The sequence below is a fragment of the Caretta caretta genome, chromosome 10 (assembly GCF_965140235.1).
Source record: "Caretta caretta isolate rCarCar2 chromosome 10, rCarCar1.hap1, whole genome shotgun sequence".
NCBI lineage: Eukaryota > Metazoa > Chordata > Testudines > Cheloniidae > Caretta > Caretta caretta.
This window is the reverse complement of record NC_134215.1, coordinates 2,077,809-2,102,755: the sequence shown is the minus strand read 5'-3', so window position 1 is coordinate 2,102,755 and position 24,947 is coordinate 2,077,809. Positions and strand designations below refer to the sequence as shown.

Sequence of the window (24,947 nt, the reverse complement as noted above, 5' to 3'; positions counted from 1 at the left end):
GAATTTTAGCTTGAAATGCTAAACAAGCTCAATATGCAGAGAGAATAACCTCTCCAGTGCACTGATACCTCGTGCAATAGTGGGAAATAGAGAGCAATTTACATCACTTACTGTGCATGATTGCCACATTTCTCTCCGTCCTTTGGATCAACTAGTAAAACTGGGACCTTTTTCTCAGCCTGATGATTTATTTAATAATTACAGGGACACAGCCAGGTTAAATATCATGGGCTTGGTTTGCTCTGCATCACCCCAACTCTGTGGCAGAGGATGACCTCCATTGGTTTCATGGGAATGTTTAAATCTAATGAAGCTGTTTTCATTGTAGTTAAAAACGAAATAGGTTAAAGCAAATGCTTTTGTTGAGTTTGGATTTAGGAAAGCCTGGCTTTAGTGGTGCTATCCCAGTTCACAGCTGGGGTAAAGTCATGAAGAATCAAGCCTCGTATTTTAAACACCAGGTGTCTGTCTCTGGGTTCATAGTAATGTCCAAGATTATTGAAACTAAAAGAATTTTAAAACTCACATTTACCTTTCACCATTCATCCTGGTTGGTTTTGCATTTTATTCAGCAAGATGTTCAGATACTGTGGTGATCGGGACCTACAAGTGTGTAGAAAGATAAAACTTGAGCACTGAAAACATACTATGTAGTTTTACTTTTCTATATGGTCAGTTTTCAGTTTGTTTCACTCTGGTTCTGGCTAGGTTGTAATGGAGAAGGGGGATGTTTAAATCCAAGCAGGAAACTATTTTCAGTGTAATTAAAAACAAATTAGAAAGAATACTTTATATTGATCCTGGATTTAGTAAAACCTGACCAAAGCAGCACTGAATGGGCCATTATTTTTGTAGTGACAGATTATTTATATGAAATTCTACACATTTAATAATGTAGCACTTACAATTCCACATAAATTATAGTGCTATATATGTATCTTCTGTAAGGTGTACAGTTGACAGCACTCTGAATAATGCATTGAGAACCCATTTTCATCCCAGTCTTTCAGCATGAACGTTCTGGGCAGAATCCCTGACTCCTAACTGACAGTAACTTGCTGGTTGTAATCACTTTTTTTTCCCCCAGTATCTTGGAACCTGGTCTGCAGAAAAGGTCAAATCGAGAGTCATAGAAATAATGTTCAGTTGGACCGTTTGGTTTCCTCAGGAAGTTAAAATCCGGGACGCTTATCAGATGCTGAAGAAACAAGGTTTAGTTCTGTTATTTCAGTTTCCTTTTGTCACATCAAAGTCATGTGGATTCAAACCACGAATAGCTGAGTAGTTGTTTTAAAGCTCATTCCATGTGATTTGACTTTTCCAAAAATGATTATTTGTACAAGATGAAGGTTTAAAGGTCAGATTTACAGAGGGATGTAGGCACCTAAAGATGCCAATAAACGACAAGTGGGATCAATAAAAGCACCTCAGGAGGTTAAATCCTATTAGATGCCTACCTGCAAACTTATAATAATAATAATTAATAAATCTGTAGCTCTTACATAGTGACTTTTCATCAGTTGATCTTAAAGCACCTCAAAGTCTTTTAATGTATTTATCTTCACAACACCCCTGGGAGGCAGTGCAGGGCTGTTATGCCCATTGTACAGATGGGAAACTGAGGCACAGAGAGGTTCAGTGACTTGCCCAAGGGCACACAGGAAGTCTGTGGCAGAGCAGGAAATCAAAGTGAAGTTCTCATCTCCCAAATATTAGCCTAGTATCATATCCATGCCCATCCTTCCTCCGTGTCTGAATACCATCCTAAATAAATAGCTTCCTAAAGACCATTGTGCCTACACAGGTCTGTAAATCTGGCCCTGACTCCTGCTACAAGAAGCTTCTGCTTTAGTTGTAAATATTTGGCTACTGGTTGGCCCTGTGCTCTGGCAACAAACATCTTTTGTATGCTTGACAGGAACATTAAAATGCTGTCCTGTTGTGAAGTCATTTGTGTGATTTTGTCATGTGCTAGATACCCTTGCTCTCTTTCAGTGAACGGCACACTACAACGCTGTCAGAGGAAAGCATGTATATTAATGAGATGAGGAGGGTGTGGAAATGCCCAGGGATTGGATGGCTGGAATAGGAGAACCCACCACTGTTAGCTATTTGGTAGGGGTAGAGAGAAGTAGGTTAGTATAGAACGTGCTGCAAGACTAGGTGGGGGTAAAAAAAGTGCTACCTTATTGGATGGATGGGAAGCATAGGACAGACAAGGTGTCTGTCCACAGAGCTTCAGTGGGGAGATCAGAGGAACTGTACCCAGCCCTGAGAATAAGAATAACCCAGACCTGCCAGTGGCAACCAAAGCCTCTTTCAGATGGGGACGTGCGCAGCCAGGAGCTTGGGTTTGTCTGTCCCAGTGCAGGGCTAGCACTGATGGATATGGCAGCTGCCCAGACGGGCTGGTTATACCAAGCTGGCATGGACCACTTTGTCGAATCCTGACTTGTTCGGAGGCCAGGGAAGGTTTAGATTTGTTTGATGGGGAAGGTTTAGATTTGTTAGGAAGCCAGCCCCCTGGGCAGGGCCTGGAGGTACCAGACTGGGTGCCCCGCAGAGGTCAGGTGGGCAGTAAATCAGACAGTTGGCTGGACAGTACAGATCTTCACAAAACCAGTCAGCAGCCTTGTGTGTGACTGGCTGCAGTGTCTCCTGCAAGCAGCAGTGGTAAGAGGAGGCCCTGAAACGTAAGCGCTTGTATCAGAGGCCCGGTGTGAGGCCTAAGGCCTGAACTAAAGGAATGGTCAAGATTTTGCTAACGTAAAGCAAAGTTAAGCTGTGAGCCAGAGGCAGGCCCTGCTCACAGGAGCTGGCAAGAAGAAGGCTGATGTTGCAAAAATACACCTACCTAACAGGTACTAAGCACTGGTAATATAAACACATGCCAGGATGGTACCAGAACATTCCGGTACTAGCACGTTCCACATAGATAACAAGGAACAGGCTGACCCATCCTAAAGACAGGGCAGGAGGGTAATATGATGGGTAGAGTTGTTTTGTTCAAACCAACATGTACAAGGTGAGAGGCGGCACCCTAATACGTAGAGGGGTTGTACCTCTGTACGTCAGGAGTGATGTGTAACTTGTTTGTACCTGTGTATAGAAGTGTACCTCTGAGGGGTTGTCTTTGTGTGGCCTGTGGGCAGTGGAGAATCCTGCCACTTACTGACCTGGTCCATTGTCAGGGGCACATATTCGTAGTATGTCCTGTAGAGTCTGCAGGAAACTATTACTGTGCTTCATTTGACAATAAACCTGGCCAGGTGCCTTCGTACCTTATCGGAGCCTGTGGTCATTGGGCGTTCTCTCGGGGTCTGCTGTGTCAGCGATCTGCAGAGCCAGGGCAGTACACAGAGGAAACATATGCACGCAGCCGAGTGTTATCAACATTGAACAGAGCAGACCACCACTCTGGTGACATCTGAAGACGACAGCCTGTCACGCATGCAGAGGCAGTGTGTCTAGGAAGGAGCGAAGGAGAATTTCACAGAAGCTCTGAGACTGCCTCTGCTGTGTGTTCATGTTAGTGAGCTGCCTGTGTTTTATGGCTCTGGGCACTGGCAGATGACCCTGCAGGGCTAAGCAGCCTCAGAAAGGATTTCTGACCTGCCTAACTATGAACTAATGGAGAACAGAGTCCTTTCTGGGAGATGGTGCCACAGATTCCCCTGTAGGGAAACTGCCAGGCTTTTATTCCTCATCTTCCTGTCCTGAAAACCTCCCCCACCCTTTTGCTTGATCTCAGACAGCCAGTTGAGTCGTGTATTTCTCATCTTAGCATGTACCTGCTTTTGGGGTACATGCTAAGCCCACTGGTTCCTTCTTCCCCTCATTCCTTAAAATTGTGTTGGGGGTACTTAATTGCCAGCAGACGTGGTAGAGGTCAACAGGGTTCGGTACCCGGCTGAGCATTGTGCAAAGCTGCATGGGGGCTGGTAGAATCTCTCTCTCTGTTACTCATTTCAGGAGTCATAAAACAAGACCCCAAACTCCTAGAAGACAAAATTTTACCACCTCCTTCTCCGAGACCTAAGAATTCTATTTTTGATGTTGATGAAGAGAAATCCAAGGTAAATCTCATGTTTTCAAATCTGTGTCCTCCTCTGATTAGGTTGTATTGTCAGGAGAGTGTGTGTGGTCGTATTTTGGGCCTTTATGGTTCCAGGGAGAAGATCTCCTTAGAATAATGCTAATACTTATCACATTCCATGCTGCACAAAGGCTAGCTAATAAGTAACCCTATCGCCCCCTAGTCAGACAGGTGAGTATCATTATCTCTGTTTGGAGATGGGGAAACAGAGGCACCGAGGATTATGTAACTTGCTCTATGCCACAGAGAGAGTCTGTTTCAGAACCAGGATTCATTTTTCTAACATCTGGCTTGTATTTGTCACCTATTTTCCTTCCGCACTGTTGACTACAGTTTCCTTCTGTCCTCTTGCTGACATATGCAGGCAGCATTACAAGCTCAGTGAGGCTGGCAGCCTGTGTGGCAGCAGTGTGACCCTGATCAGATTGTGAGATGTGAGTCCACATGTCCATAGAGCTATAGCCCAGCTATGGCAGTAGGGCCCTGGACACATCTGCATTTATTGGGTGAGTGGCTGCATTATGGTGCCTGGGGCTGTTGCTCATGCTGTCTGTCTTCTAATGGTCTCCACTCAACAGCTCTTAGCAAGACTTCTAAAGAGCAACCACCCTGAGGACCTGCAGGCAGCCAACAGGCTGATCAAGAGCATGATTAAAGAGGTAGGCATCATGAGAAGCTCACAGCTCTGAGTGTCAAAGAAGCTTCTGCTGGCAGTTGGGGGGAGAGGCGGGAGGGGAGTGGGGCAGGGGAGGCAGTTTCACAGTTTGGTTTCAACAGTGATCCTCTGAAGCACGGAGTGCATAATGTCTGCCACTGCTCAGAGCGAGGCAGAGCTTGGCTGGACTTGCCGTTGGCAGCTCACGGGTTTGCAACTTGTTTAGCTGTAACGGAGATGAGAGTTTGGAGACTCTGCAGCACAAGCTGGTGCAGCTGGGGTGAAATTCGCCCCGTGCAGGGGACCAGCGCAAGGCCCATGTGTTCTGGGGAGTCTGGCTCAGTCCTTGGCACTTCAGGGAGGCGCGAGCCTTGTGCTGCACTCCGACGAGGTGAATTTCACCCCAGCTTCTAGCACTGAGGTGCATTGTGTGTCCTTTCTAGCATTGTTTTCTGTTTTATGGAATACAAGTAGAAATTACTGGCCAGGCAGTGGGATATTGCAGAAGTCCAAGCTATCAGCATAATGTGTGATGAGGTTATTGGCTAAATCAGGGATTTCATCCCCTTCGCCCTTTGTTTTATTTTGTCTCAAAGGAACAAGAAAAATCTGCCAAGGTGTCCAAAAGACTGAATGCAATTGATGAGGTTCACAACAGCGTTAAGCTTCTGGGTGAAATGCTGACCAGCTACAAGAGGCAGGAGTTACCCAAATCTGACCTACAGATTCTGCAGGTGAATGACACCTCCTGCCTTGAGGCTCATTGATTTGGTATCACTGATGGCGTCTAGCAGTGACGGGATGTGAAAACTGGGGGCAGAGCTGCCTATTAATCTGTATATGTGAGTGTTGTGACTGGTGGGGGGGGATTCCCCCCGCTCAGGGGGTGGATCTCCCCTCCCCCCCAACCTGGCAGCAGCTGCGGGGCCCCAGGCCACCCCCCTCCAGCAGAGGCAGCGTCCCCTGGAAAACACCCCTCCCTCCCCCCCAGAGCAGCAGCATCCATGGGAGCGCCTGCCCCACCCCAGCACCTAAGATTTAGTGAGGGATATTTTTAGTAAATGTCTCAGACAGGTCACAGGCCGTGGCTTTTTGGTTATTGCCCGTGACCTGTCCATGACTTTTACTAAAAATACCTGTGACTAAATCCAGGTTTCAGAGTAACAGCCGTGTTAGCCTGTATTCGCAAAAAGAAAAGGAGTACTTGTGGCACCTTAGAGACTAATCAATTTATTTGAGCATAAGCTTTCGTGAGCTACAGCTCACTTCATCGGATGCATATTCCGATGAAGTGAGCTGTAGCTCACGAAAGCTTATGCTCAAATAAATTGATTAGTCTCTAAGGTGCCACAAGTACTCCTTTTCTTTTTGTGACTAAATCATGGCCTTACTTATTGCACATTTTAAAGGGGAAGTAACGCGCTGAACTGTCTTCTCTGGCTTTGACAAAGCCAGCGTCTGGAACTGAGCAGAAAGCGTGGCTGCATTTTACCAGGGCTGCCTGTATAGCTAACTTCCTTTCCTCTCTGGGTTTTGTGGCCCCAGAGGCTGGGCCGGGGTTCTGAGGACCCGTGATCTAACAAGCAAATAGCTTGACTCTCTTGTTCTCTTCTCCAGAGCCTGTTTGAACGCTGTGAGAAGCTCAGGCCACTGCTCTTCCGCCTTGCCAGCGAGACTACTGAAGATGACGAGGCTTTGGGTATCTAACAAAATATGCTGTTGCTGCTCTTTCCTCACCTCTCTCACTCCCCGTCCTACTGTCTGAACTCTGGGTTTTAGTGCAAGCAGGGACTGTGGGACTCTCCTGATGTTACTGGAGTGGCCCACCCGTTCCTAACCAGCAGCATCCCTGCTGTTACACTTCAGAGCCCACCAGCTTTGGAAATGTACCTCCTTCCTCACCTGCCGCACCAGCCCCTGCTGTTCAGCCCCCTGAGCCTGGGAGCAAACATATCAAAGGCTGCGATTTGGGTGAAGTGTAAACTAATCCCCCCAGCAACTAGATCAAGAGCCCCAAACTCCCTGGGCTTTTAAGGACAGGATCTAACCAAGAGCCATCTCTATCCTGAGGAGTTCCATTTAATGTCTCTCATCTTCGTTTTGGGTCGTGGGGATGGCACTGCTGGAGTCGGGAGGAGAGTAGGCCCTTTGCTCCGTCCATCAGGACTCTACCTTCCCACCTAAGGATATCTGACTCCCTGCCCCCATGTCTCAGACACAGGCACTGTATCCCTGTGTCCCACGCACCCAGCACTTCAGTCAGGCTCAGATCTAAGCGAACCAGATAGTAACAAAGAAAGTGGCAGTTTAAGAGAACATGCAACAAAATACAGTGTCTAGAGCCCACTAAATCCCCATTCAGATACATAAGTCAAAGCCATTTTCTTATTGTCCACTTTGCTGTCCCAGTCCCTAGGCCTGAGATAACACTACTTTGCATCTCTCTAGCACTTCCCTCTGAGGTAACAGACTGAATGTCACTTCATGCTCTTCCTGGGAGATAGGCTGCTATTGGTATCCCTGTTTTACAAGTGACAGGCCTAAACATAAGAATGTCCACACTGGGTCAGACCAAAGGTCCATCCAGACCAGTATCCTGTGTTCTGACAGTGGCCAATGCTAGGTGCCCCAGAGGGAATGAACAGAACAGTAATCAGCAAGTGATCCATCCCCTGTCACCCATTCCCAGCTTCTGGCAAACAGAGGCCAGGGACACCACCCCTGCCCATCCTGGCTAATAGCCATTGATGGACCTATCCTTCATGAACTTAGCTCATTCTTTTTTGAACCCTGTTATAGTCTTGGCCTTCACAACATCCTCTGGCAAGGAGTTTCACAGATTGACTGTGCGTTGTCCCTTTTGTTTGTTTTAAACAGTGGCAAAGCTGAGAATCCCAGCTCCAGGCTGCAGCCTCTAGGCAGGGCTCACGGGGCATGTGTGTGACATCACAGCATCTCAGCTGTGTGTGTGACATCACAGCATCTCAGCTAGATACACATGGGTCAGTCTGAGAAGGAAGCTGGTATTCAATGGACCTATCCTCAACCCCTGCAACAAAAGCCGAGTGGCCAGCTGGGCTTGGACCGGCGTGTGGCGGGTTCCCAGACACAGACTGGCTCTGTCGTGACCAGCACGGAGTGTGGCCCTCCATTGCCCTCCTGTTGGAGTATAATTAATTTGTTTGTCTTCCTCTTTCTCCAGCAGAGATTCTCCAGGCCAATGACAAACTCACCCAGGCGCTCGACTTGTACAGGCAGGTTGGAGTGGGCTGTGACCAGGGCAGGAGGAGTTCGGTGACCATCTCCACGGATGCCTCAGGTAGAAAGGGTCCCCCACAGCCGCAAAGGAACCTGCTTCCTTGCTGGTTTACGGTGTCTGAATGGGGCTTGGAAGGAAGGCGGGGTGGGGCCTGGAGACCAAACGTGGGGAAGGCCCTGAAATGCCCAGAACAGCACACGAGATTCCCACTGCCAGGCCTTTCAGTGAGTTCGCTGGGGGCCAGGGAGGGTACTGGAGTGTGGCTGTATTAGGCCTCCCCCTTGCCTCAGGCTAAGCAGTTATGTGGGAAGGTGGCTACTCGAGCTCTTTGTGTATTTACAAGGAGACCTGAAAAGGAAAACAAAAATGGGTTTGTGCCTCCTTCTGCTTCTTTCTGCTGTATCCAAGTGGCCTGAAGCGTTATGTGTGTTACAGTAGAAATTCCAGGCTGGCAGACTCCGTGGTGGCTGGAGACATAGTCAGATGGTGACATCACCATTGCCCAGAGAGTGAAGACTGTGCCCTTGAGAGGGGAAAGGGTCGCTAGTTAGACTCGAACAGAGTTTGGTTTGCTAATATCTCTTTAACGTCAAAGACTAACCCAGGAGAAAGGAAGTGTTTGTTAAAGAGCTATCCTTCTATTAAGGTGAGAGTACACAAGTAACCTGCTCTGCGTCCTCCAGCAAAACCAGGGGGAACTTGACTTGATATTCCCGATATTTCCAAGGTATAAAACAATCAGGAAACCCTTTTAGGTTTCTTTCTACGCCAGAAAGAAGCAGAAAAGGGCCCAATCCCAATTCTTACAAAATCTTTTGCAGGACGCTGCCCTTAAACAGCTACGCCCGACCTGGGAAACGACCCCTGACACTGTAGAGAAGTGGCACCATGTGGCCCCCCCATTCTCTCTGACTTGTTATGGTGCTGCACAGGTCACTTATGTCCGTTCTCGACCATGAGGCGGGCTGTACGTAGCTGGAGCGGTGTTAAGACAGCTGGTTAACGGCACTCAGGAGTGTCACTGGCTCATGCCTGGCTCTTGTGAAGAGTTTGAAATAGGTTTGCTCCATCGACCCTGGTCAGCCCAGTCCCTTGTGAAAGCATGCTAACCTGAGCCATGTTTTAACCATGTTCAAATCCTGCTTTCAGATACGATTCAAAGCCCAGTATTGATGGAGCCTAAGAGCTGAAAGAGGCCTGGTGCTCCTAGGAAAATGCTGGTCCAGTTAAGATTTTCTAGGGTTTTTCCAGCCGTAGGATTTTCAATAAATGTGTTTAAAAAAATGTTCAGGAAAGCCCTCCCCTCTCACTGTGGATCAGCTCACAGGGGTTCTCAAACGGGGGGTTGTGATCCCTCAGGATCGTGAGTGGTCAGCTCCATGGGACTGACAGCCCCAAGCCCCCATTAAATTAAATTAACTCCTTTGTTTTTGATTTATAAGGGGGGAATCACACTCAGAGGCTTGCTGTGTGAAAGGGGTCACTAAACCAAAAAATCCAAACACCACTGAGCTAGCGGCTGGGTCAGAGCGGCTGGGGCGTGGCACACGAGACGGCAGCTCTTTAACGCTCTCTCTCACTCCCAAAGCACCTCGGTCCCCGCTGGGCAGTACGAAGAGTTACACACTGATCGACTTCTCCGAGCTGGGTTCCACGTTGGAGTCTCTCTCGGAGCAGAGCGTGAACGCGACAGCTGCCACTCAGCACAGCAGCACCTCCGCCTGCCTGCTCGACGAGGAACTAATGTCATTAGGTCTGTCCTTGGGGCTCAGGGATGGGGCTGTCCTTGATCCTTAGGGATGACTGTGTATATTGCAGGTTCGGTAGCTTTCTTTTTAACCAGAGCCCTCTGAGCCAGGGCAAATGCTGGGAGTTTTCAGGGAGTCCAATCACAGTCCAGCTCTGCTATTAGACCTCATAGGTACTTGGCAAATGGGAGTGCCCTACCTGCTCTGATTGGTCTGTACTTTGGTTCCCTACCGTAGGTCTCAATGAATCCCCTGTTGGACAGAGGCCGTCACCTGATTTCAGCTCAGTACAGGTGAGTGGTCCCCTGGTAGCGTAGTCCTCCATATACCATTTACAGTTTTCTGCTGACCTAGCTTGCCCCAACGTGCATTAGCTGCAGGTTCTATTGCTCCCCCACATACACATATTTGGGGGGCTTAGAATTACAAATACTAATGGCTGCCCCCCATTCCCCCAATGAGAGGTTGGCAATAATGTGTTGATCAATATTTGTGGAAGTCCATCCACTGGGAGAGTTGATTGGTGCGTGCACCACTGACCCCTATTGGAAAGAATCAGATCTGCAAGTGCTCTGATCTTCCTGCAAGGGTTGGAGAGATTAGAAGATGCTCTGAGCCCTAATACTGTAGGCAGCTATGGGAGATTCTCCTTCAGCTTAGGTAGTAAAGGCCTCTGTTTCTGTAGCAGAAGGCTGTGCCATGTGGTCCCTGTGCCTTGTAACACAGGAGGTCAGGGGACACTCCTGGGGTTTGTAGGTATCTGCGGATGCAGAGCCACCAGGATGCAGGCTGGGGAGGCAGGAGCACTCATTTTTGTCCCAGCCCTAGTCTGAGAGTGGCAGTGTTGTTGGGGTGGGACTTGCCACTAGGTTGTCTATAATCGTCCCATTTCAGCCTGTGTTTAAAAACAGGTTGTTTCAGCAGGATGTGTGTGGCTTCTGCGGGTGTTCTGTAGCTGCTTGGTGAATCAGAACCTCTTTATTTGGCAGAGTGCTGGGCACAATGGATATAATCAAACCGGAAATGCCGATACCCATCAAACCATGGTGCTGGGGGATAGCTGGCAGGGTGGCTCACCAGAGAGGAGTGCGCTTCAGGATTTGGCAGGGCAGCTGTCTCCACCTCCTGTGACCAGGCCATTTCCAATGTAAGCAGACTGTACAGCACACTGGTTTGGAAAAGGGGAGTCCTCTGCTCTGGCACTGAAGTACGGAAAACCCCTTATCATCTGTTAAACTGCAACCTGCCAGTAAAGGGCAAGCTGCTCGATGGCTCACTGTAACTTCTTATAGTTGGTTACAACAGTCATTTCTAGCTTTGCTGAATGGCAAGCCAGGGTCTTCAGATACAGCCAGCACCACGTTTTCAAGGAGTTCTTAACTTGAAGGACAATCCCAAGAGTTGGTAGCAAGCAATTAAAAAGAGACGGGGACGGTTCAACTTAGAAAAGAGACAACTCGGGGGAGATGATTGAAGTCCGTAAAATCATGAGGGGTGCGGAGAGCATGAATCAGGAAGTGTCATTTACCCCTTCACACAACACAGGAACCAGGGGTCACCCAATGAAATCAATGGGCAGCAAGTTTAGAACAAACAAAAGGAAGTGCTTCTTCTCACAGCTCACCGTCAACCCGTGGCGAGTAGCCAAGATGGTCAGGAATGTAACTTTGTGCTCTGGGCGTCCCTAAACCTCCAGCTGCCAGAAGCTGGGACTGGATGACTGGGGATGGATCACTCAAAATTGCCCTGTTCTGTTCATTCCCTTTGAAGCATTGGGCACTGTCTGCTGTTGGAAGACAGAATACTGGACTAGATGGACCAGCGGTTGTTCGGTCGGTCCCACACACGCATGCACACACGCACACAATTTATAAATTGGGTCTTTTTATAACACTGTAACTCAAATAACACTTGGAGCAGTTTTCTTCAAATTTTGCCAACATGTTCTCCAAGGCCTTTGGAGAAAATATCACAATTGTTGGGCTAAATTAATCTTCCATCGATTTTAAGCCCCAAAGGGCCCATTGTAATGATCTAGCCTGACCCCTGGCCAAGGGATTTCACACAGTGATTCCTGCCTCAACTCCTTACTTTGTGGCTGAGCGGGAGCGTACTTTAATCTTGCTCCAGCATTACAGGGAGACTGAGAGCAGGGTTTGTATTAGAGCCTGGCTGCAGCTGTCATGGAGAGCAACTGCCAGCACCTTGTAACAAAATCTACTCACTGCAACAGAGACAAAAGTTCAGCCTAATGAACACAGAAGCAGCAGCATCTTCAGTGTAACATAGTGCCTGCCTCCAAACTTGATAACTCCCTTAAGTCTTCGGACAGTAGGTTCTTTGTACCCTAAAGGGGGTGGATGATTCTGAGGGCAGGGCAGATGCTGGAGAGGACGGGATGAGATCCCATATGTGATCTCTTCAGTTAATGTCAGTTATCTGAATGTTTTTCCTTCCAGGAACTTACCACCAGTGCAACTGTCCCCGGCAGGCCTTCCAAGCAGCTTAGCTGCAGACGCTTTGTTCTCTGACCCAGCCTATGAGTTGAAACCTGCTGCTCCTTCGCAGCCAGCTGCCCACGATGCTGCTTTGGCAAACCTTTTTGTCCCACTCACTTCAATTACACCGAGTAAGTGCACTGATCTCTGTGTCCCAGCTCTGCTCAGTGCAGCTTCTTTATGGCATTGAAGGCTGGGATTGCTCATGGGGCGGGGAAGCTGGACAGATTTTAGGGTAACTCTGCCTAGTACTTACTATGTCTGAACTCCGGGAGCCCGGCCATGGAGATGTACTTAGCCCTCCCTACCCATGGCCAGGTTGCCTCCCACTCTCATGATACAGATATGTGAACTGTACAGTGGGCTTCGAAACCTACAGGTAGTATCATCCCCCGCATAGCTCTGAGCAGCTCTGCCAGGCCTGGGCACCAGCTATGCCAGAGTCTGCCTTAACTGGTCATCAGCAGGTTATCTCTCTTCCCTAAACAGAACTGTGCTCCTTTCCCTCTGCCTTTTCCCTGTGTTACTGGGCCCAGCAAAGCAAGGTACGGCTGAAGCATGTCAATGTCGTGTTAAAGTCTCAGCCTGTTACTGCTCCTTGAGCTATAAAGATAGACTCAAAGACTTCATTACCTCCTTGTCTGCCTTCCCTCTTTTACGTGAGGGACTTCAGCAGACTTTGGAGGGCCTGGACAGAGCTGTCCCAGCTGGATGGTAAAATTGGAGCAGCTGCTCTCCCGGCCCTAACTTTAGGCAGGCTCAGGTTCCCTGTGCTCTGTCACAAAGGAGCAGGACAGGTGCACACAGACACCTTTGGGCTTTGCACTGACCTCTGATGTTACTGAGGAAGACGACAGTTTGTGAGAGCGTTTCCCTTTCTTTGTTCCTCATTCTGTCTCTCTTCTGTTCTCTCTCAGAAGGAAGGGGCGGTTCCTGTTCCCAGGTGGCCTTTGCATCCTCTCCTGACTCTGTTTTGTCTCTGACAGGCCATATCCCTCCAGTTACAGTGTATGATCAAGATGGTTTCAAGGTCATGATCCATTTCTCCAGAGACCTAGCCCCTGGGCGACCAGATGTACTGGTGATGGTGCTCTCCATGCTGAGCACATCCACTCAGCCAATTAAGGACATTGTGTTCCAGGCTGCGGTCCCAAAGGTGAGAACGTGGGAGTGGGACCTGGGAAAATTATCCTGAATGAAAGCACTGCCGTTTCTGGCTTAGGGGTTTCCTCGAATACTTGAAATAACAAAGTAACCAAGCTGCTCGTTTCTAGTAATGTATTCACTGGCTGCTTAATATACAGCCCTGCCCCCTGCTTCACAGGAGACCTGGCCTGAGGGCTAGCCTGGGTGCATTACTTAACTGGAGGATAATAACTTCACGAGGAAGCCACATGTCCTGTCTTTGTACCTGTGCTCAATTAAAAGCCTTTCATTAAAATCCTACTGAAGGGGCATGCATTTGCTTAGAGCCTCTGCATGCCCCCCTCACTGGACTAGGCTTTGGGGAAAGCCCAGGCATGTTATACACCTGTGTGAACAGAGCAGTGTAACCGAGAATCCAGGGGTTTGACACACTGGCTCTGTGCTCAGTTACACCCGGTTTATGCATGTACCAAACCCCCCAACTACCTTTGTCCCCTGGAGCTCTCTGCATCATGGTGCCCTCCCAGTATCACCGGGATGTCCCTGTCCTTGAACTCCTGTAGCTTTTTGCTCACACGTACAGCCAGCCCCTTGCACTGACCACGCCCTCCAGAGACCATGAGCAAGCCTCTGTCCTGAGCCTGTGTGGCAGCATCAGGCACCCAGGCACAGAACCAGGACTCCCCTGCCCCCTGGGTTTTATGGCGATAGTAGCAGCTTTCCTTCCTCCGGACACGGAAGGTGGTTTGCATTGTAAGGATCCATTGCATGCTCCTCTCAGCACTTACTCTTCGCTCGTGGTGCACTAGTCTTGTGGATGACAAGGCGTGGCTGGCATATATATACCCAGGACTGGCTCTGGGGCTCTGAGTGCTCCCAGCCCATCTCCAGTGGTGATTAGAACATGTGTCTTGTGATCTCTCTCTCATGGCAGGTTATGAGAGTAAAGTTGCAGCCGGCGACTGGTTCTGAGCTTCCTGCCTTCAGCCCTTTGCTCCCTCCAGCTGTGATATCCCAGGTTCTGCTGCTCGCCAACCCACACAAAGTACGTGGCAGTGACCCTGCTAAGCGCTCGCCTTTGACGTGTGTATGGGGAGCTGATGCTAGGAGAGGCAGGGCCATCTGGGTTCTGCCAGCAAGGCAGCAGCATTGGGGAGCTCTCCTAGCAGGGCAGAGCTCTGAATCCTGTGGGAAATCCGCGATAGCTGAAGCTGCAGTAAGAGTGGAGCTTTCGGGGGGGGCAGGGGATGAGCCAGAGGAGAGAGACTCCAGCTGATGGGCTTGGTGATCTTGAGGTGTGCGTGGCCGTTGCGGGCTGCAGCTTTAACCCCTTCACTGCCTTACCCCGCCGCAGCCTGTATGCAGTGGTGGGACCTGGAGGGCTCTCTGGTGCTGACATGCATGGGAACACTGATGGCTATTCCTGCTGGAACATGAGGCACCCTAGATGTGTTCTTCAAGCTGGCCAGGCCCTGGAGGGTGACTGCGGTTAATGGTTATGGGGTAGACTGTGGGTTCCTCAGAGAGGGAATGTGGCCAGGCACAGCTGTCTGGGAACTCCCTTGGGTGGCCTGTGGGACAGCTCCCCCGCTTCCCCCCCCCATAGCGTTACAACTGCTGTGTCCATTGCTTCAGGGTGTTGCCCTCCCCTTGCAGGACCCATCAGCCCCTCGGCATTAGCAGAGGTGGGGTGGAGGGGAGCAGGCCACGTAACCTGCCTGTCTAACGTTCCTCTCGCCCCTGTCCAGGACCCCATCCGATTACGGTACAAGCTCATGTTCACGCAGGGCGAGCGGCCCTTCAGCGAAGTGGGGGAGGTGACTGGCTTCCCGGAGGCCGAGCTGTGGGGCCGGAGCTGAACTGCTGCTTTGATGGAACGTGGACATTGCCGCATCGCCTTAGCACCGCTCTGTGGGGAGTCGCCTGTGAAGGGCAGCGAGAGCCTCTGCCCTGTGTGTGTGGCTGGGGGAGGCGCCCAGCACCCAGAAAGCCAGGGTGGGCTCCAGGCTGGCTGCTCTCCTCGGGGCCCAGTCTCCCACTCCTGCTCGGGTTTTCCTTGTGGGCACCTGGTAGGAGGGAGTGCAAACCAGCTGCTCCTGCTCTTTGCCTTACTGCAGCGTTCATCCCTCCAGTGGCTGGATGCTCCTTTCCTACCAGCATTTCTGCTTTCTCCTGCTTGTTGAGCCGTTTCACCCTCTGGCCTCTTTGAAAACAATTCCCTGATTCAGGCCCGGTTTGCTCCCAGGGCGGAGCAGCTCTTGATGCTGGTGTCCGCAGTATCTGGGGATCAATGCTCTGACCTCGCAGTGATGGGCGTGGTGTGAACCACTGGGTATAGAACGGAACGACTGTGGCTTGAAAGGGGGTGGATCCATAAGCCAAACCTCTTGGGTGTTACCACAGCCTCAGCACTGCAAGGCGCTGTGTCCTCGCTCCTTCCCTGGGACCCTTGGTGTCTTCTCAGCCTCACCGTGATTCCTGAGGCAGCCTCCATGCTGGGGAGCATCCTGCGGGGAGCTCTCATGGGCAGGGCCCACTGCAGCATGTGGGTTTGTGTCTATGCAAAGCTTACGTTTCCTTCCTGGTCACTCAAAACTTAAGGGGGGAAATGTATAAAGAATTTCACTGCTGCACAAGTGGAAATGTGGATCAAGTCCTAAGGCACCTGAGCTGCTCCACGGGGAGAGCGTGTCTGGAGAAATCACTTTGTACATCCATGTCTAGACAAACCTCTGCTTAGGCCAGCTCTCCCCTTGTTCCCCCTGTGCTGGGAAGCAGAGGAGAAAGGACCCCCTGCGCTGTTATTGGTGGAACGTGCCCAGCCAGCCAGCAAACCCAGCGTCCTGAGCGTCAGGTTTTATATGATGCTGGACTTGCGCATTTTTAAATCAAAGTATTTTTGACTCCTGGTTGTCATTGTTGCTGCTGGTGCCTGAAATGCCAGAGTGTTATTCATCCCCAGCTCGGTGGAGTCTGGCCACGTAGGGCGCTCGCTGTCTGAGCTTTTTTTTCCTGTACAGAGCACTGGGTTCCCAGGCAGAACCCGAATAAACAGTGTTTGCTTTGACTGGGGCTGCTTGCTGGTGGTTCCTGGGTGTGCATGCAAGGTCCCTCTGCTGCTCAGGAGAATGGCTGAGTGAGGGGGATGAGGGGCACTTGGGCTTTAGCTTCCGCATTTTATTCAAACCTGTTCAATGGCACTTCACAGCCAGAAGTGAAGGCAAGGCTCCTGCTGCAAGGATCGTCTGCCGTAGCTAGGAACGGGCGGAGGAGAGAGAGCTGGAAGCAGACAGCAGATGTCTGGTTCATGACAGGATCTGTGTCTGCGCGGTGGTTGTCAGGTACGGAGCTTGTTAGCCATCCCCAGGGGCTGGAAGAGGGACAGACTCTCCCCTGCTCTGTGTGGCATATCCCTCCTGTCCTCTGTCTTCCCATCTCCCTCATGGCCCTGTGCCTCGTTCACACCCTTGCTCTTCACCAAAGTAGCCTGGGATCTGTCTCAGGTCTCACACCCAGACCATCCCTGGGGTATCCAAGCTCCTCCCTCTGTGCCACTCCCCTGCCCCACCTTGCAAAGCCCTCCCTTTTCAGAGGTCAGTGTTAGCGAGCTGTAGCTCATGAAAGCTTATGCTTAAATAAATGTAAAAAGAAAAGGAGTACTTGTGGCACCTTAGAGACTAACCAATTTATTTGAGCATGAGCTGAGCTGTAGCTCACGAAAGCTCATGCTCAAATAAATTGGTTAGTCTCTAAGGTGCCACAAGTACTCCTTTTCTTTTTGCGAATACAGACTAACACGGCTGTTCCTCTGAAACCTTAAATAAATGTGTTAGTCTCTAAGGTGCCGCAAGTCCTCCTGTTCTTTTTGCGGATACAGACTAACACGGCTGCTCCTCTGAGACCAGTGTCAATATTGTCACTGAAGTGCCCATCAAACCTCCGTGGAAGGTGCGGTTGTCCCAGAGCACTGGGTCAGGCCCTGCCCAGCCAACCTCTGGCCTGGCCAACAGCTTCAGGCTTCAGCCACCACCTGTAGGGGTCTAGAAGAGTTTCCTCCCCCTCTTTTGGGTTGGTTGTGGGGTTTTATCATCACCTTCCTCTGATGGCTCTAGCTGGAGATGGGAGGTTGGACAGGGAGGGCCAGGGCTCCGAGGTGGCTCTGAGCAAGCTCTCTCTCAGATGCTGGGCTGGCTGGTTCTTGCTCCCATGCTCAGGGTCTAACTGATCACCATGTGTAGGGGCAGGAAGGAATTGGGGGTGACCTTGGGGGGTTTTGCTTTCCTGCGCAGCGTTGGGGTGTGGATCACTTGTCAGGATTATCTGGGTCTATCTCAATCACTTCCCTGCCATTTGCAGGGACCCGGTGCCCAGGGGTACATGGGCCCCTCCTGCTCTCTGCTTGTGGCACATCATAGTCTCATTCCTTGTGGGCTGTCATAGTTTGGTGTGACTTTGGTTGTTGGGTTGCAGGTGGTGGGTGCTGCTGGTGGCCTGGGCTATGCAGGAGGTCTGACTGGATGATCTGGTTCCTTCTGGCCTGAAACGCTATGCTCCTCCCCTGACTTACTAGCATGTTTTTCCACCTGACTCTTCCTCTGTCCCCAAATTCTTTAAGGCACAAACACTTCACAACTCAACACCCCCCCCCCCCAACCCTTTATTAACCACATTAGAGAGCAGCTGCCTAGTGCCTGTGACACTTTCCAATCTCCAGCTTAGCAAACGCCTGTCTCCGCGGTAACTTCCCACCGCTGGCGAAAGAACATGCTGTCAGCTGTTCTGATTTCCCTTAGTATACATGGGGGTGAATCTCGCTGTTTGTGCCTCTCCCGTCCTCTCTGTTTTGTAATTAAACAGTTGGGATTCTTGCGGCTGCTCTTTGCCTTTCGTTTCCGGCCTGTAGATGTTACTGCTCTTTACAGAGCAAATAACTCTGGGCAGGCGCCCAGCTAGGAAGAGAGGTCCCAGAACTTGGCGCTTGTGCCAGTTACTGGACATGGACTTGCAGGTGCCGTTTTTTCTTTTGGTGCCATGATGCGGGGAGGGGAAGCTGAGTCACTGGAATTCAGAGCAGAACTGTGCCTCCTGTCTGTTCCTGTGCGGCTGGGCAGCCAGGGTTCAGGAATTGCTCTCATTGTCGCTGTTGAAGAGCAGTAAACGGGCATCTTTATGAAAACCTGACGCCCGCTTCTAAGTTCACCCTGACTGGAACTGTCTTACACACGGCTTTTAGAACTGGCATCAGTTACACTCCTTGGCAGCACGTGGCTCCAGAAGATAGAAGACGATGCAAAAAAGGGGGGATGTCCTGTCCATATGTTTGTAGTTGTTTATATTACGGTGGCACCTGGGAATCCCAATCAAGGATCAGGGCCCTGCTGAGCCAGGTGCTGCACAGAGAAGTAACAGCTAAGGCAGTCCTGCCTCAGCATCCTCATAGTCTTGGGCATCAGGGTGCAACAGGTGGATGAAAAAGACAATAAATTGGGGTGGTTTGGAAGAATAAAATGACCAGAGGTAGGAGAAGACCAGACTTCCTGGCTAGTCTCTTGGCTGGCCATTGGCAGGCAGGAGGGAATGGCGGGGATCACAGCACGGGTAGGTTTTAAGGTGGGGTTCTGTAGAGGGTAAAGGAGAATGGAAATCATCACGGTGAATATCCTCTCGATGCGAGTTTTGTACCAATACATTCCATGGCCAACTCCAGCGAAACAGAAGGCAATCGCTGATCAGTGTCATCACTGGGTTCACACAGAACTGGACTAAACCAAGAGTAGCAGAGAAATCATTACAGCCCTTGGAAGAAACGGAGATTGAGCTTTGCCAGCTGGATGGGTGTTGCCCTGTGCAGGCTGGTCAGAAGGTATGTTGGGCTGGTCCGCAGCTCAAGATTAAACAGTTTCATAGTGAGAAATGTGCTACCTAATGCCCTGAAAGGAGCTATTGTCACAGACTAGTCCCAGGAGCTAGTCCAAGGACTCCCACGGTGCTGAAAATGTGGGAAGGGATAACACCCACCACTGCCCCGCCCTCAGCTCTTGAGCTGCTGCAGGGACCCCTGAAATAGGATCCACTGCAGGTTATTTCAATAAGGCATAAATAGAGCCCCTGGCTGGGATTCAGGAAACCAAGGGCCTGTTCCCAGCTGTGCAATTCATGTGCAATTCTGCCTCTCCAGCGCCCAGGAATGAGGGAGAGCAGCTCAGAGCTGGGTGGGGCTGCTGCCTGTGGGCTTAGGAACCATCATAAAGTTAATGTATAGTGAGGCCAGGAGGCCGCGCCTGGCCACTGGGTAGGAAGGGCTAAGTCCATCTCTCTCTCTCTCTCTCACACACACAATTTAAAATTGGGTCTTTTTCTAACAACATAACTCAAATAACACTTAGAGTAGCTTTCTTCAAATTCTACCAACATGTTCTCCAAGGCCGTTGGAGAAAATGTAACAATTGTCGGGCTAAATTAATCTTCCATTGATTTTAAGACCCAAAGGGCCCATTGTAATGATCTAGCCTGACCCCAGACTCTTACCATTTATCCAGCTACGTTTTAAGTGTGAGTGTACAGCACAGACCCTTCCTACTCCACTGTCCAATAGACAAGTGTGAGAAAGGTATTTCCTCCACTCAGGGCCAGATTAACTCTTCTGCGGGCCTAGGGCTATTAGATTTTGTGGGGCCCCTGTATCCAAGTCTTTTTCCTAATTTAAAACAAAATGATCACAATTATGGCATCGAGGCTATTAACACTATACTAAACTTGCCTCTTATTTAACATAAAGCCATTCTGTGGTTACATTTGAGTTTTAAAACATGTAGAATATAGTTAAGTTAATTCAAAATAGCCTACTACTTACTTGAGAACAGCTGTTATATTAGTTTCTTTCTGGGAGGGAGTTTGGGTGCAGGAGGGGGCTCCAGGCTGGGATTCAGGAGACCAAGAACCCCCTCCCCACCCTGCTTGCCAGAGGCTGCAGAGACGTGCCAGCAGCTGGCCCCTTCTGGGAGCGGCGTGGGGCCACCGCATGCAGACAGCCTACCTGAGCCCCGTTGCACCAGGGCCACCAGAGCCCGAGACCGTGGCCTGCACCCCTAAAGCCCTGGCATTAATCCAGATTGGCTTCCAGTTACCAGGGCTCAGGAAAACAAGCTACGAGGGACAATAGGGCCTGCCCAGGCCAGAGGAAAGAGATGGCATGGTGCTGTGGAGCCACCAGATTGGGAATGGGCCGGGGGGACCAACCCCCAGACAGGCTGCAGCCCTCGCCTGGACGGGCCGGGGGGGACCAACCCCCAGACAGGCTGCAGCCCTCGCCTGGACGGGCCGGGGGGGACCAACCCCCAGACAAGCTGCAGCCCTCGCCTGGACGGGCCGGGGGGACCAACCCCCAGACAGGCTGCAGCCCTCGCCTGGACGGGCCGGGGGGGACCAACCCCCAGACAAGCTGCAGCCCTCGCCTGGACGGGTCGGGGGGACCAGCCCCCAGACCTCACGGGCCTGCCTCTTTCTTTCATTTTAGCAACCCTGCTCTGGTAGCTTGTCAGGCCAATACACTCAATTGAATTAAACTGAATGGAATCCTCCCCATTTCATCGCCTGACGGCATATCGGAAGCACCAAGCTGAGCTTGCTGCGTGCTGGGTTTAGGAGCCAGGCGTTTACTGCTCTTATGTTACCTGAAGGAGCAGCAATGCTTAACAGAGCGGCCACTCCCGCCCTGCAGCCGCTCTGCCGTGCACACAGCTCACAGCCCTACCTGTGCTGTACAACAGGTGAACTATATTGACCATAAAACCCTGGCCCCAAACAGCTTGTACCGCGCAGCCAGGTGCAGGACACTGAAGCACAGAGTCAGCAGCCAGAGTGGGGTGGACGAGGATCCTGGGATTTTCATCCAAAAGTGAGAGAGAGAGAGACTAACCCCCACCTTCCCTTGCCCCAAGTCAGCAGCGGCCTGATGCCAGCTGGGAGGCCTGACGTGAGTACCAGTGTCTCATGGCACTGAAGGGTGCAATGCTCAGGCTTTCGAGAGGATGGCTAGAAGGTACTCAAGGCTCATGGGCACCAAGAGCAGTGCTGGCATCTGACCTCCAGGAACATGCAGACAGGTTTGGGGTAGGTGGGTGGGGTAGCTGGAGCTCTGGGATGCAGTGAGACTTGCGGGGGGGGGGGGGGGGAGGTGCTGGGGCCCTGGGATACAGTGAGAGGGGTGGGGGGTGGCTGGGGATCTGTGACACAGTGAGAGGTTTGGGGCAGGTGTGTGGGGTGGCCAGGGCTCTGTGATGCAGTGCGGTTTGGGGCTGGGGCCCTGGGATGCAGTGAGAGGGGTGGGGTGGAGGTGTATGGGAGGGTGTCTGGGGCTCTGAGACAGAGTGAGAGGTTCGGGGGAAGGAGGCATGACCGGGGCTCTGGGATCACAGTGAGAGGTTTGGTGGCCAGGGCTCTGGGATCACAGTGAGAGGTTTTGGGGGCCAGGGCTCTGGGATCACAGTGAGAGGTTTTGGGGGGCAGGGTTCTGGGATCACAGTGAGAGGTTTGGGGGCCAGGGCTCTGGGATCACAGTGAGAGGTTTGCGGGGGCAGGCTCTGGGATCACAGTGAGAGGTTTGGGGGGGGCAGGGCTCTAGGATCACAGTGACAGTGAGAGGTTTGGTGGAGCCCTGAGTTATTTTCTGTGTTCTTCCCCATGTTTAGTCTCCTAGCTCCATCCACAACTCCCCACTCCCCAGTTAGACACACAATAAACAAGCCATTTTCACAGGAAGCAGGTCCTTTTGCAGCTGGCAGGCCCCCAGAGGATTCTCCCGAGCTGGGATGCATTTAGGAGGTGCCTGACATTATGGGATCCAAACCTTTGTGAGTTGCCCAGGTCAAGGTCCACGCACTCACCTTGTCTGGGAACTGCCTCACCCATTGTGCGTGCTACCGGTGTAAATCCCAGCAAACAAAGGAGGTTCCAATGTCCCACCAGTATGTCCCACTCACCCACCCAAGCTCAGGGAGGGGAGCTCCATTCTCGAGGAAGAGTCCTCTTGGGGATGTTGTGAAATCACGTTTACACTAAAATGTCAGTAATGTTCCATGTGTCCTGTAGCTCATCTGTCCAGTGGAACTGAAGCTGGAGGGCCAGAAGTTTCAAAGGCACCTGTTAGGTGCCCAGCTCCCTCTGAATTTCAGGGGGAGTTGGGAACCTTGTTCCTTTTGTCTGTCTGGAAAATCCCATCCTGGCTGCCCGGGATGCTCCTGCTCTGAATTGTTTCCTGTCTCTTTAGCAGGCAGTGCAATGCCCTTGAAGCAGTATTTCATTGGTGTGCTGCATCGTCTCCAGAAGGGGCCGGGATACACATACAAAGAGCTGCTGGTCTGGTACTGCGATAACACCAACACGCATGGACCCAAGCGCATCATCCGAGAGGGGCCGAAGAAAAGAGTGTTCTGGTTCTTCCTGGTGCTGCTCTCAGTGTCGCTGCTTATTCTGCACTGGGGGACAGTTGTGCAGGGATATTTCTCCTATGGTGTCACTCCATCACTCTCGGTGGGATTTAAAGCCATGGCATTCCCAGCGGTCACAGACTGCAATGCCAGCCCCTTCAAGTGAGCTCCTTAGGGCCTCTGCACTCGACAAGTCCGGGGGAGTGGCTGCTGCCCCTTTGGGACTCTGCCACCGGGCCCAGTTATAACAAATATGTTTGCATTTTGTCCATGCAGCAGATTTTGTCACAGTGCAACCGTGTATCCATAGGTGCTGGAGCTCGGGGTGCTGAGGGGGCAGTCGCACCCCCTGGTGTGAAGTGGTTTCCATCATATCCAGGGTTTGCACCCCCACTGTACAAAGTGTTCCAGCCCCCTCGTTGGGTCACCCAAGTTGACGCAAAGGGGCTGCCTAGTTTTGTTTGTATGAGAAAATCTTGGGAAAATCTGCACAGCTCTATCCTGCCAATAACTCAGCAGGGAACATAGTGCCCAGCAGCCCCACACACAGAGCAGCCGCGGGCCGTGCTTGACGGGAGTCTGCTATACGGGCACGCTCAGTGGGCCCTGTTCACGCCGCAAAACAACTGGGTATGAATCATGTACAGGAAGAAAACTATAGGCTCCCATTTAGGCCACCGGCGGGGGTGAAACACTGCCAGCAGTAACACTGTTCCTAAGCATGGGTTTGGGTACGCACGGCATGTTAGGAGCCAGCCATGCCAGCTGCTGCTGATAAATGCAGGTAAAGTTACGAGGGAGATGGGCCCTTCTTACGCTGACAAAGCTGGCTGTTCAAACCTATGTTGGGTGCCAGTTTCCCCCCAGGCTGTTCTGGCACCTGTGGCTTGCCATGGCCCACTAGGCACGCCCTCTTTCTCCAGGAAAGTTCTCTGGATCAGGGCAGAGAAAGAAGTGGGGTAGTACCAGGGGTGCTGACCGATTTTGGTGCATCTCTTCCTTCCACAGCAGCTCCTATGTATTGAGCAGGATCCCAGAAAATCACCTGAAAGACAGTGGCCATCGGGTACATTCATCAGTAGAAAGCACATTCATCAGTAGAACACAGCTGGCTTCATTCTCTGAATCCTGGCACCTTGTGAAGTTATTTGCACCAGCACAAAGATCATGTAAACTGCTGATTAAACCAGAGTGGGACCATTTTATGCCCACTGTGCAATGGTGAAAATGACTGCCCAGGTACAGGGCTCCTGGCTAATTTTATATCTGGTTCTTGCTCCAGGGTCTGGCCGCCAGGATACACATTCTAGCCTAGATCACACTTTGTACATGGACTGCATTCATTTTTCAGTAACTCTTTATGAAGCTACCTAAGGCCCGTGTTCCCTATAGACATTCAATCTACTGCAAGCCACTGCCACCTTCCCAGCACCTGCTAACTGCTCTTTGTCCTTCAGATACTCCAAGGTGAGGCATCTATTGAAAGAGTTGGATGCGCTCACCGAGGCAGCCCTGGAAAGGATCCTGCAGTCCAAGCATGGGGACGCAATCTCAGCTCCCCCACTAAGCTCCAGTGAGACTGTTTCTCAGAGGTTAGACCTCAAGCTCTGGAACCAAATCCCCTTGGTTCTGATGGACGAGAGTGACCCAGTCCATCCCGTCATTATCGATCTCTTTGAGACCGACCAAAGCGGCTCAGGAACCCGACCCAACAGTTCCTCTCCCGCCCTGTCCAACGTGACGTCAGAAGCAAAGAAACACAAAGTGGCAGTGAAGCTGGTAAGTGTAGGTTTATGGCTCCATGCAGACGTGCTCTGCACTTCGTTCAAGGACACAAATGGGAGTTACACAAACATTTGGGGAGGAGAGTTAAGCCGTGGGAGTAAGGCAGATAGGGCTGTATCCATTGACATAGCCTCTGCTAGAACATAAAGCACAAATGGGGCCTCTGGATTTTGTTTCTCCACCGGGTTTCTCTCTTGAAAAGCTGTATCGTGTGGTCCATGCTGGCTCATAAAGGGGCCCTGGCACAGCTCTGTGCATCATTTCCAGTCATTTTCTCTCAGTTTAGAGCTGGTTGGAACTGAGCATGGATCCCATGTCAAATGATTTCCCGC

At 51.1% G+C, this 24,947-nt stretch overlaps 2 protein-coding genes across 8 annotated transcripts in view; one reads left to right on the top strand and one right to left on the bottom strand.

Moving 5' to 3' along the window:
* The window catches only part of EARS2 (glutamyl-tRNA synthetase 2, mitochondrial), a 37,582-nt gene extending 21,113 nt beyond the window's left edge, over positions 1-16,469 (top strand). The window contains exons 5-17 of one of the 3 annotated variants that reach the window (XM_075133349.1): positions 1,088-1,211; positions 3,973-4,076; positions 4,675-4,755; positions 5,348-5,485; positions 6,369-6,450; positions 7,957-8,070; positions 9,599-9,763; positions 9,996-10,051; positions 10,748-10,905; positions 12,218-12,387; positions 13,243-13,412; positions 14,337-14,447; positions 15,151-16,469. In XM_075133349.1, the coding sequence (XP_074989450.1) occupies positions 1,088-1,211; positions 3,973-4,076; positions 4,675-4,755; positions 5,348-5,485; positions 6,369-6,450; positions 7,957-8,070; positions 9,599-9,763; positions 9,996-10,051; positions 10,748-10,905; positions 12,218-12,387; positions 13,243-13,412; positions 14,337-14,447; positions 15,151-15,261 (1,584 nt within the window). In that variant the 3' untranslated portion in view covers positions 15,262-16,469. The other 2 variants (XM_075133348.1, XM_075133351.1) reach the window with 2 other exon arrangements.
* The window catches only part of LOC142073516 (uncharacterized), a 46,082-nt gene continuing 21,662 nt past the window's right edge, over positions 528-24,947 (bottom strand). For 2 of the 5 annotated variants that reach the window (XM_075133352.1, XM_075133354.1), the window contains one exon: positions 19,791-23,875. In XM_075133352.1, the coding sequence (XP_074989453.1) occupies positions 23,643-23,875 (233 nt within the window). In that variant the 3' untranslated portion in view covers positions 19,791-23,642. Of the gene's footprint in view, positions 604-16,564; positions 19,021-19,790; positions 23,876-24,947 lie in introns of those variants that run through there. The other 3 variants (XR_012670409.1, XR_012670410.1, XM_075133353.1) reach the window with 3 other exon arrangements.